Genomic DNA, 12,832 nt, shown 5'->3' with positions numbered 1-12,832 from the left:
GAGTGTCACTTTAGGAAAACATTTTTGAGACAAAAAAAAGAGTAAAAAACGAAAAAAAGAAAAAGGAAAAAAAAAAGAGTAAATGGGTTGTTGAGAAAGGCTATTGTTTAGAAGATTAAGCTCAGAATGGAAAGGCTTATTGCTATTTATAAGAAGTGAGTAGGTGCATAAAGGAAAAAAGACTTTGTCCTTTTCCCTTTATGCAGGGAACTAAATCTTGGTGAGAAAAAAAATTTTCAACGTATGGACCACATGAGAAATAAGACAAATATATACATGAAAAAGAGAGGTTCAATGTCAATCACGATAGAAGAAAAGCTTTTATTAATTAAATTAACATGCGGTTGTACTCATGGTATTTAGAAGAGAATAATGCTCATCCACAATGTCTAAAAAAGATTATTTCTTTTGAGCACGCTCACGGTATTTGGACACATTTGAAGATCACTCAAGGTATCCAACAAATAAAGCTCTTGGTCTAGACTAATATGGTAGTAAAGGGACAACTCACGGTATGAAAGAGGATTGTGGGAAATCAACTAAAGAGTCTGGATTGGAGGATTTTCTAATTAGCCCACTCACGGTATTTGTATGGGCCGTAATATATTCTTTAAATTTATATTCTTTTCAAGCTCCATGGTTCTGTTTTGAAACGGAGCACGGCTTATCATCCCCAATCCAACGAACAAACTGAGGTTGTTAATTGCTGCATCAAGGCTTGTTTTTCTTCTGACAAGCCTTGCTAGTGGGCCCACTAGCTTCCTTGGGCCAAGTACTAGTACAACACCTCATTCCATACGGCTACTAAAATGACTCCCTTCCGCCTACTCTATGGTCGTGATCCCCCGCCCTTGATTCGTTTTGAGCATGGATCCACAGCAGCGGCTGCTGTGGAACGAGACTTGGCTGACCGGGATGCTGTGTTGGATGAACTTAAGCAGCACCTCCTTCGGGCTCAGTAGCGCATGAAAACTTCAGCTGATGCCAAGCGCGATGTCTCTTTTGCGGAAGGGGACTTGGTTTACCTGAAGTTACAGCCTTACCGTCAGTGGTCATTTGCGCGCCGCCGCACGAGAAGAGAATAACGCTCATCCACAATGTCCAAAAAAGAGGATTTCTTTTTAGCACGCTCACGGTATTTGGACAAACATTTGAAGATCACTCACGGTATCCAACAAAGAAAGCTCTTGGTCTGGACTAATATGGTAGTAAAGGGACAACTCACGGTATGAAAGAGGACTGTGGAAAATCAACTAAAGGGACTGGATTGGAGGATTTCCTAATTACCCCACTCACGGTATTTATATGGGCCGTAATATATTCTTTAAATTTATATTCTTTTCAAGCTCCATGGTACTGTTTTGAAACGGAGCACGGCTTATCATCCTTAATCCAACGAACAAACTGAGGTTGTTAATCGCTGCATCAAGGCTTACCTCTGCTGTTTTTCTTCCGACAAGCCTCGCTAGTGGGCCCGCTGGCTGCCCGCTGGCTTCCTTGGGCCAAGTACTGGTACAACACCTCGTTCCATACAGCTGCTAAAATGACTCCCTTCCACCTACTCTATGGTCGTGATCCCCCGCCCTTGATTCGTTTTGAGCCGGGATCCACGGTGGCGGTTGCTGTGGAACGAGACTTGGCTGACTGGGATGCTGTGTTGGATGAACTTAAGCAGCACCTCCTTCGGGCTCCGTAAGCAGCACCTCCTTCGGGCTCCGTAGCGCATGAAAGCTTCAGCTGCGCCGCGATGTCTCTTTTGCGGAAGGGGACTTGGTTTACCTAAAGTTATAGCCTTATCGTCAATAGTCATTTGCGCGCCGCCACAACGAGAAGCTCGCTCTTCGCTGTTACCATACAAGGCCATTGAGTGTGTCGGTTCAGTCGCTTATAGGCTGTTGCTTCCCTCTTCCTCTTCCATCCACCCTGTCTTCCACGTCTCCCAGCTGCGTCGGGCAGAAGGAGCCACTTATCCATCTCAAGACCTGCCTCTTTCTCCCTCGGATGACATGGAGCTCTCAGTGACGCCTGCAGCCGTCTTGGGTGTTCGTCCCTCTAGCTCGGGTCATACCACCGAACCTGAAGTGCTGATACAGTGGCAGGATTAGTCAGTTGAAGAGGCCACTTGGGAAGCCTTTGACACCATTAACAAGCAGTTTTCCACTTTTCACCTTGCGGACAAGGTGAAAGTTTGGGTGGGGAGTATTGATAAACCCCCAATTTGTATTACATATGTCAAGCGCAGGAAGAAGACAGGATAGGAAGGTCTTTTTTCTAGTCATGGGGGAAGTTTGTTATGCTGTGTTGCTTGCCTCGATAGTTGCAAGAATTGGTTTCAGGTTTGTTAGCTTATGAGGAATAAAATGGGGAGACGAGGATTTGGGAAGTTAGGGAAATTTCTGGTGATTTGTAGAGAGCTTTCGCTCAGGGGAGAGCTAGCAGGACTCTCGAATTTTATGCTACTATCTGTACTCTTCTCTTTCTTTATCAGTACAAATTTCCCTTTCTAGGTCAATCAAACCAGGGAGTTTTGATATCAGTTCTTATCACAGGAACAGATGTTGTGATGCTTCCTTAGTAATATAGCCGTTTAGAGCTCGTGCATTACCATTTAATATCTCTACTTCTCGCAGCTGCCTCGTTCCGGGTGCATCTTCCTTCTCAGACCGTAACACGTCTTGTGAGTCGGAGGGTATGTGTTCTTCATCATGCAAAGAAGATCCTGGTAGCGGCTCTGTACTGGGCAATGATTGCATAATTGAATTTACAGCTTGGAGGATTCCTTCTTGTGTTTTTTGCATTCCTTCAAGAAAGGAATTCATAGGATTTGTGTCGGCTGGATTAGATGTGCTAGTGAAATTATTATTATTATTATTAGGTGGCTCCATTCTTCTTTTCTATGTTGTTAGGTATAGATAAAAAGAACAGTCCCCAGTGGAGTCGCCAAATGTTCTGGGGTCCAAGCAGAACATAAAAAAATGAATTAAACTTTTATTAATTTATGTGAGTAAAGTACAAGAATTTCTACTGGATTGTGGGTGAGTGAATTGAAGTGGGAAACCCAATCCCCAAAGAAAGAACGATTGTTCTCTTGTTATTGTCTGATCACTTGTTGTTGTCGTTCATTGATGAAGCAAGAGCAAGGGGGGCATTTATAGTGGAGCTGGAGAGGTAACAAAAAAAACCTTTCTTTCTATGGGGTCCCATTACAGTGGGCAAATTAGGAAATCCTCCAATTCACTCTTTTAGTTGATTTCCCACAATCCTCTTTCATACCGTGAGTTGTCCCTTTACTACCATATTAGTCCAAACCAGGAGCTTTCTTTGTTGGATACCATGAGTGGTCTTCAAATGTTCGTCCAAATACCGTAAGTGTGCCCAAAAGAAATCCTCTTTTTTGGACATTGTGGATGAGCATTATTCTCTTTCAAATACCGTGAGTGCAGCCCTCATATTAATTTAATTAATAAAAGCTTTTCTTCTAACGTGACTGACATTTCTTATTTCTCATGTGGTCCATACGCTAAAAAAAAAAACTCTCACACACCAACACATGATAAGACTAAAAGTGTAAAAAAGTGATATTTGATTCGGTGTTTAATCAATTATGAGACTTTGATGGTGGCAGCAGCAACGATGGTGTTTGTTTATGCATGGAGATGTTAGTACTTGAGCAGCAGTTGTGGAGGTGATGATCATATGACTTATGTATGGTAACGAGAATAGCAACGGTGACAACAGCAATGATTACAGCGGCAGCGGCGGGAACTTCAAAGTTATATGGTAGTGTTGGTATCAGTACTGATGCCAGCACTGTTGGCGACTGGGTGAAGTGGCTGTAATTTTGAAAATGGCCCTGATGCCAACCCAATATGATGTCAAGTAATGGTGGTAATAGTGCTAGAAATGGTTGTCTTGGCCATGCTAATAGCACTACTGGTTATTTTGGGCACTTTAACCCCACCATCCCACGAGTCCGATAAGTGTGAAAAATGAATATGATCAGCTAAAACAATTTATGATAAAGCAATATAGACTTAGTCCGCTAAAAGTATGGAACAGAGGCGTACCTGGGGTATTATCACGGTCTGAATTTCTTCAGGAACAGATTCCATAACTCTTTTATATTCTTGTTTTCCTCTCAAAAGATCCATTTTATTCACAATTACAACTAAACCGCGTCCTTCTTCTACAGCTCGTCTAGCTATAACGACTTCAGTATGCGTCATGCTTCTCTTAGCTTTTGCAATCTGCTCATCATTGCAAATGGTAGATGCATGAAGAAATGAATGCAAAAACAAAACAAAAACAGAAAAAAAAAGAGGAGAAAAATAACTTTCATGCATGACATTGATTCTTCATTAACCGCTTTTACAACTAACAATACTACATGGCAGTCGGCCAATTATTCAACAATTAATAGTGAACATCAGTTCCCTTTTAAGAACCCAGTTTAGAAAGTGTGGAATTCTCCATGGCCAATGCTTTGCAGTGATAGCATATAATGATATTCTCATAAAGAAACACTGAAAAGCATTATGGATTCACCATCTTCACCATAATTGACAGGATGGTTTTAGTCGGTTGTATTTTGTCTTTCCTTTTCTTTTATGCAATATAGCTAAACATCTTTACGTGTATTTTTGCTTGAACACTACAAACCAGCTCAACACAGTGGGATCTCTCAAGTCCCAACTAAGTACTACATAATGTTTGAGGGATAAAAAATAATATAGATATATATATATATAATAAACAAAAGAAAGCCACTTAATTATCATACGAGACCTAGGATATAGAAACTAGTAATACAGAAGCAAGGAAGCAACAAACTAAGTATACAAGAATGTTGAAAAAAAAAACAAAGAAAGGAAAAGAAAGAGAAAAATGTATACATAATAGCTTGACTCACGGGGTAGCTTGACTCTCTCTATATACAGTTTTCTACAGCTGTAAAGAAATAGTGTTTTGGGACCAAAGAATGGAACTTTTTGGAATTAGCTTCCACATTTTTCCTTTCAGCATATATTCACGTGGATCTAAACGTCACAAGTTTATCATGCCATGAAAGCAAAAATGATGTGCAAGACAAACCTCTTCAGCATCAAGCACCAAAGCAACTACATGAGCCCTCATAATACTCTTTCTTGATTGCATAATGCTCAAGGATGATGGTCCTTTCTCATCTTTAGTCCTCTGCAGCCAACCTGCAGTATCAACCTGCATAGGAAGTCAATGAACATAGAAGATCACCACAAGGAAATGACAATTCTAACACTGATAACTACGATTTGGTAAATCTCAGGTGCATCACATTTCTGTTTCTCGACATGCAAAACTTCCAGAGTGTATATTCTAATGCACTAAACGCGTCTATGGGTCGTCTCTAAAGTAGAAAAAAAATGACAAAACTTCTGAAAATTATTTAATGCCTGTTCTTTGATTACTTATCTTAAAAGCAGACAATATTAAAAGATGACCAGTACTGAACAATAGTCTAACCAGAACAACAGGAATTTAGTCCGAATCCAAGTCTTGAGATTTTGTTAATTCTAGGCATTTAATTGATTCTTGAGTGAAAAAAATATTAAAAAAAAAATACAGACGGAAGATGGTGAAATAGTATTTGTGCCTCAAAAGTTGGACAAACATTAAAAGGAAAAAATGCTCTTCACCAGATATATGGTTCTTCCTTGAAATTCAAACTCAGCTCTGATTGAATCTCTTGTCAGTCCAGCTTCTGGACCCACCAAAACACGATCTTCTTGTAACAATGAATTAAGCAAGGTTGACTTCCCAACATTAGGCCGTCCCACAATTGCCAACTGTAATGGCAGCTTACTCTCCTCAACCTCAGAGGAATCGTTGTCCTGAGTGAAATTACTCCCCTCAACACCTTCATCTAGCATCAGTAAAATGTGAAAATAATACTTCAAGAACTAGGGAAATGTATTTATAAAAACCTATATGCGTATTGTCAAACATGTAATCCAGAATTATGATTTACAGTAGATGGATGAATGTAATTTTCTTAAACAATGATAAGATCTAGACTTTTCCTATCAAACTGACAAATATATCTTTGCAGAAAGCACACTACATATCCAGAATCATACCACCAAGTCCTAACAATAGAGGTACTTGCAATATTGACACATGAATAACGTAATTTATTTGGTGTAGGCTTTTTTCATGTTGCACTTGTTCTCTCTCTCTCTTTTTTCTTTTGGTGTAGATGGACTCTTTGTGCTCTTTAGTCCTATTATAGTGGTTTTCCATTGATTACACATCTTCATTTCTTAGAAAAGCAAAAAACAGAAAAAAAAAAAAAAAGGAGGATAGAAGAGCAAGAAAGAGTCAACTTATGGTGTAATGTTACAGCAGGATTTTCTGGACGGCAGCTATGGATTATATCTTTTTCCTTACTCCAGTCTTAACTTCCAATACTAGTTTACCACAAACACAGCATTGCTATGAAAATGTTCACGTCAAAGAAAAAAAGAAAAAGTTTAAACTGAACAATGGATCTACAATATGATCTATTTCTCAAGCACTTGTGGTCATCTTAACTTCTTGAGTGCCGTTTTCCATCAACTATGGTAATACACAGTTTATTGATAGTTGGTTCCTACGTGCTAGCATGCACAGAAAACAATTGCAAGCATTATAGCACGACAATAAATACCGTAGTTGAAAAGTATCATTTCTAACACAGAGTGGCGCCTTCCCATGATAGTATGATAATATGCGAAACCACAGTTACTGCATTCCATATTAACGTTTTGACTTTTGAACTGGCAGATCAGTCAGCAAAACTACCTCTGTTGGATAATTGGATATCAAGGATCATGGCACATACAATAAGACACTTAAAGCTAGTTGAGACCTTATAAAAGTTTGAGAAGGATTTATTTTTTTGGAAATCATCATTCCTCGAGGAAAAATGTTTCGCCATCAAGTGCAGGGCTATTTTAAGAGAATAATAAAAAAAGGCACTTACCATTTAAGACTTTGAGCACATAATCCTCAAGCAATGGCCTAAGAGCCTCATCAAGATCTTGCAAGCCCAATCCAGTTTCAGCTGATATAGCAATAGGGTCCCCAAATCCTAATCTGTAAGCTTCAGCAGCTGCCGCTTCAAGAGATTCTCTGCCATCGAAAAGAGATTCAGCCTTGTTCAACGCTACTACAAGCTTGATTCCAGGTGCATGTTTGCGCAACCACTTTCCAACCTCCATATCGAGGGGGTGCAGTCCAGCTCTAGTAATAGAAGATATCACCAAGGGAGGAATTGGATATCATACAAGAAAAAGAAGAAGAACAGCAAAAATAAGGGTAAAATGGCAAGGTATTTTTCTGAGTATTCTTCATGGCAATCATCCAGTAACAATTCACTATTTTCTTTGCAGAAAACTGTCTCTCTCTTTCCCAAGTTTTCCTAACTTGAATGTGTTTAAACGGGTAGATAAGTAAACAAACTAGCATTCATAAACTAACCTCGCATCTAGAAGGAATATGGCAAACTGTGATCTTCCGAGCACATTTGACGTTATTCCTGCAGTTCTTTTAAGAATAGAGCCTGAAGTTGCCTCCGTTTCTAAGCCTGCTGAATCCAGTACCCTAAATCGTAAATCACCCAACTTTGCAATGCCCTCTCTGACGTCCCTAGTAACATGATCATCCGGAGTGTTGTACACAAGTGCCTCCCTCCTCCGAATTAAACTAAAAGATATGGAAACGTTTTTCAAATGTTATGAAAAAATATATATATATATATATCTACAAGGTCTGCAGAGAACTACAGGGGCTAGAAATGGAACCAACCGATTAAACAAGGCTGACTTGCCCACATTGGGACGTCCAATAATAACTACAGTTGGAAGCAAATTCTTTTTCACTTTGGTGAAGTCAATCGGTTTTCGATACCTATCGTGAGCCTTCCCAATTTCACTATCATTATCACTAACAGGACTTAAAGGAGAGACATCAAAACCGCCATCTGAAGCATCAGATGAACCAAAACCAGACAACTTATTATTGGGTACCTTGCGAACTTCCCCGGTATCCTCGACAATACAATGACGGAGGCTCGAAAAGGACCTACAGCAGTTCCTGCCCCGTGATACAGTTACAATAAGAAGGGATCCTGAAACAGGCATTTCATCAAACAGTTTCTACACAAAAATAAACTAGCAAAATCATATAGTTTGCAGGCAACAAAATCCTACATTATGAAGAATCCTGAAACACGCATTTCATCAAACAGTTTCTACGCACAAAAAACTCGTATCAAATTTCTACACTTTGCCGGCAACGAAATCCTACATTATGAACAATCCCCAAACACGCATTTCATCAAACAGGTCCTGTGCAAAGTCACTCTACAAAAAATCCTACAGTTTTTCAGCCAACAAAATCCTGAGTTGGTATAAGGCAACAATTACATACTTAAAATGGATGAAAATTCGTCACAATTATGAATCAGGTCCTGTGCAAAGTCACTCTACAAAAAATCCTACAGTTTTTCAGCCATTAAAATGCTGAGTTGGTATAAGGCAACAATTACATACCTAAAATGGATGTAAATTCGTCACAATTATGAACTGCTGAAGTCGAACCAAGGGAGTTTCTGGGTTCCAAGGTATGAGGCAGAGATATAGTTTTGCGACGAAACAAACCCAAAACGAAATTCTTCTTCCAAGCCGAAAGCGCTCGGACCCATGAATGAGACATGCCCACCAGAAAAGTTGGCTGTTTCTTCTTCTACTTCTTTGGTCCGACGGAGTAAACCAGAGTTTTGCGCAGTTACTTACAATCACTTGTTAACATCGTGAAAAATGGAAGAAACCAAAGTCATATCAATGGGAGTGCTTAGACAGATACTACTACTACCTTCTCGAAATTCTTAACTCTCTACGAGACTACGACTACTCTAAAAAATGAATACTCTATTTTGCCCCGTTTGTTTCGCAATTTCAATCGCTAACACAAAATTTTTATTTTTTGTTATAGTGTTTTTTTTATATATAAAAATTTAAATTTAACATTTTATTACAACGTAAATTCATTTTTACTCAAATTTTCAACTCAAACATGTAGAGGCTGTTCTTTTATCGTTTTTGAGTTAGGTGATTGAGTGTAAATTTTGAGTTGAATTTGAGTTATAATTTGAGTTGAAGTTGTAATTTGAATTTGTGTTTAGTTGTGTACATTTGAGTTATAGTTTGAGATAAGAATCTTTTTGAGTTTGTGTTTGAGTGAGTCAAAACTTGAATTTGTATTTAGATAGTATTTTAATAAAAACTCAATGCTGATAAAAAATTTTAATATGGTATATGGGTGGGGTTTTATTCGTCTTTTCGTTGCAACGCATAGAAAAAAAATCATCTCAATCATAATTAAAACAAAAAAGTTATAGCATTTTTAAGAATATAAAAAATAATGTTCATTAATTTGAGTTCGAGTTTCTGAACTCGAGTTGAAGAGGAAACTTCAACTCAAATTTTAGTCCCAAACTCGAATTCAAACCCGAGTTTAAACTTAAAAGAACATGAACTTGAATAAAATTATAACTCGAGTTGTTTTTTTTTTAATTTGTTACTCAAAAAAGGAGTAACCGAACAACCCCGGATCCATTTCTCAATGTGTGCGTGTCATTCATGGGCATTTCTAATTTCATCGGATGTTTCAAAAGGGATCATGGAAATTAATAGATTATTTCAAATAGAATGAAAAAATACAGAAATAGTAGTTATCTTTATATTCTTTAAATGACAAACTTAGGGTGTATTAACCATCCTTATTCGAGTTTAAACAACATTTTTTTAATAAAAATTTTGAATTTAAAAAGTTGATTATAGTTTTTTTTTCTTTACAAAAATGACACTCAATTCAACCGATATTAGAAATTGTTGAACTTATTTTTAAAGTGCATGAGTTTAAATTTTTATTCACTTATTATTAATTAATATTTTTTTGACTAATATAATTATTTAGCTAAAAATAATATTAATTAAAAGTATAGGCTAAAAATCCAAACCTAAAGGGATATTTGTCTCCTTTTCTTATATTTTAATATCATACCAAATTATTTTGTCCAGATTGTATTATGATATAATGTTTTTTATATTGCCTAAGTTATTTTTATAAAATCAGCAAAATAAAATAAACAAAAAGCTATTGGATTTTGGGTGGCATACTAGGTAACTTTCTCTTTAAATTTATGTCAAATTTGTACATTTTATACTTTGAATTAACGAATTTACCATTTGTAGGTTATAAACTCTTAATGAAACACTAATTGAAAAATTAATCGATTGTACAACTTTGACATGAAATTTGAAATTTAACGGTACAATCTTGAGAACATTCAAAATACAAAATGAAATATAAATGCAAGGTGTACAATAAAAAGTGACCCTTTAATTTTTTGGGAAATCTGGAGGAATCCTCCCTCATTAAAAGGGAATAAAAATTTAGGATCCGTTTAGTTCGCCGATTCGAGTTTTTAATTCGAGTTTAGATGTGATTTTATGCAAGAGCTTTTTACTGTAGCAAAAAAGTTAGATGTGACTGTTTGTGAGAGCTTTTTACTGTAGCAAAACTCGAATTCTAAACTCGAATCAGCAAAATAAACGGGGATTCATTGTCTTAGAAATAATAAAATTTATGGCCTCACTTCATCTCTTGTATATCAATTTGAAAGGGGAAAATTAAGGTTGCGTTTGATGTGATGGTTTAAATTATGGTGATTTTAATTTTAGAATTAGAATTATGATTTATGATTTGAATTTGGGGTCCAAACCATAGTTCTGGAACCGGAATCAGAATCAGAGGTTTGAACCATCCAAAATCAAAGAGAATGTGGTTTTATTATTTGAGGTGGTTCTAATGTAAAACATCACATCAGGATTTAAACTTTGGACCAGAACCATCCAAACCAAATAATGGTTTTTAAGAACTATTTTTTATTTTTTACAAACAAATAAAAGTTTGAATCAGAATCGCAGTTCCGATTCTAGAACCCTCATACTAAACGCAACCTAAGAGAATGATACAAAGTAAAGAAATGAATTATAAGGAACATTTTTCCTAAGTTTATTTTCCTCTTTAACCTTTGAAAAAATTAGAGTCTCGTTCATTTCACCGATTCGAGTTTTCAGTTTTAGATTTTTACAGTAAAAAACTTTTAAAAAATATCACATCTAACTTTTTTTGTTATAGTGAAAAGCTTTCAGAAAATATTACATCTCAGCTTAAATTAAAAACTCAAATTTGCGAAGTTAGGTGACTTGCCAGGGCACGACTGATTTAGTGATAGGAAATTTGTCATTTTGACCACGTCTTTGAATTAACTATTAAGAGAATGATGATGCAAGCTTCTCCAACGGGCGACAATCATAAATGGAAAGAGGCAGCACCGTGCAAGAGCAGCACAAGCTTGGTGATATGTTACAATGAGATTTTTTTATTTTTTATTTTTTTGATTTTTTTCTTATAACTTTTTTTATGATAATTTTGTTGATGTAAACTTTTTACTCAATGTTTTTTTTTTCCTGCTTCTATATGATTCTAGAAATAATCTAGTAGAATATTTTAATTAATTTTTTTTGTAGGAATACTGATGGTAATCTACCAGATTGCACTTTGGTGACGGGCGTTGAAAAAAATCGAGGATGATATTTATAAAATAAAAATTTTAAAATAATCTGATATATTATATCCACACACAATCTACCAGATTTCTTTTTGAAGATGATTATCAGCCAATAATCACTGTTGAATCCAACAATAACTGTTAGATTTCAGTAATAACAATCCAAATTGAGGTTTTTTTTTTTGCTCAACAATCCACTGTTGATTCCAGCAATAACTGTTAGATTTCCGGTAATAACAATCCAAATTGTGTTTTTTTTTTTTCTCAACAATCCAAATTGAGTTCCTCAAGTTTCATCCACCATAACCCTTCTGTGTGAAAACTCCCAATTGACTTTGGACCCATAATTTTTCTTAGATAATTTTAATCAATACTCTTAAAATAATACCATTAAAGATTTTTAGATCTCAATATTAACCTATTGAATTTTATTATCTTGAAGTAAATAATTTAACAGATTATAATCGATAATTTAACAAATATCACCGACGCGGATCTCTAATCGCCAGTGACAGGCAAATTTAGCATATTATTATTTAAAATTTAATAAATTATTATCTATAATTTAATAAAATATTATTAGAAGAGTAAAAAAAGGTAAAATTTTAGAAGTATGTGTTTAAGAATCTGTTTTTGCAATTTTTCTTTTTTTTTTTTCTGATAGACTTGGGCCCGTATTTGAAAGCCCACTCCAATACAACAAGCCCGCCGTCCTCCATATCTTTCATTTCCGACTTAAAAAATTCAAAGGAAAAAATAATAATAATAAAACCAAGAAAAACAAGGGACAGAGAAATTAAGAAATAAACAAAACAAATTCCAAAAAGAATTGTCAAAAACAAAAAGGAGAAAAAAAAAAAAAACAAAAGGCAGATAATCTAAGAGAGAAAGATATATCTATATATATATATATAAAATAGAGTTCTAGAGAGAGCAAGGGGTTTGGTATATATTTTGTTCTCTCATAACAATTAGCAAAATATATTTAACTTTTCCCCTCCCACCCCAACCCCACCTCCAAACCTCACAAATCTCTGTAAAATTCATTTTCTCAGTAAACAAAAACAAAACAAACAATCAAACCCTAACTAGTTTTTATTATACCCTTTCTTTCAAAAAAAAAAAAAAAAACGAAGACCCCCCCAAAAAAAAAAAACCCCTAGCCCTTTTTTTTTTCCC

At 35.9% G+C, this 12,832-nt stretch overlaps 1 protein-coding gene across 1 annotated transcript in view; it reads right to left on the bottom strand.

Moving 5' to 3' along the window:
• The window catches only part of LOC21399531 (GTPase Der), a 10,881-nt gene extending 1,910 nt beyond the window's left edge, over window positions 1–8,971 (bottom strand). Inside the window, exons 1-7 of the mRNA XM_024173293.1 lie at window positions 8,568–8,971; window positions 7,822–8,143; window positions 7,495–7,719; window positions 6,998–7,257; window positions 5,673–5,899; window positions 5,092–5,217; window positions 4,068–4,247 (exon numbers count right to left, since the gene is read on the bottom strand). Coding sequence (XP_024029061.1) covers window positions 4,068–4,247; window positions 5,092–5,217; window positions 5,673–5,899; window positions 6,998–7,257; window positions 7,495–7,719; window positions 7,822–8,143; window positions 8,568–8,730 — 1,503 coding nt within the window. The 5' untranslated portion in view covers window positions 8,731–8,971. The remainder of the gene's footprint in view (window positions 1–4,067; window positions 4,248–5,091; window positions 5,218–5,672; window positions 5,900–6,997; window positions 7,258–7,494; window positions 7,720–7,821; window positions 8,144–8,567) is intronic.
• Between the last annotated feature and the right edge of the window lie 3,861 nt (window positions 8,972–12,832).

Source organism: Morus notabilis, unplaced genomic scaffold (assembly GCF_000414095.1).
Source record: "Morus notabilis unplaced genomic scaffold, ASM41409v2 Scaffold1225, whole genome shotgun sequence".
NCBI lineage: Eukaryota > Viridiplantae > Streptophyta > Magnoliopsida > Rosales > Moraceae > Morus > Morus notabilis.
The sequence above is the reverse complement of the archived record's forward strand: the minus strand, read 5'-3'. Positions and strand labels throughout refer to the sequence as shown.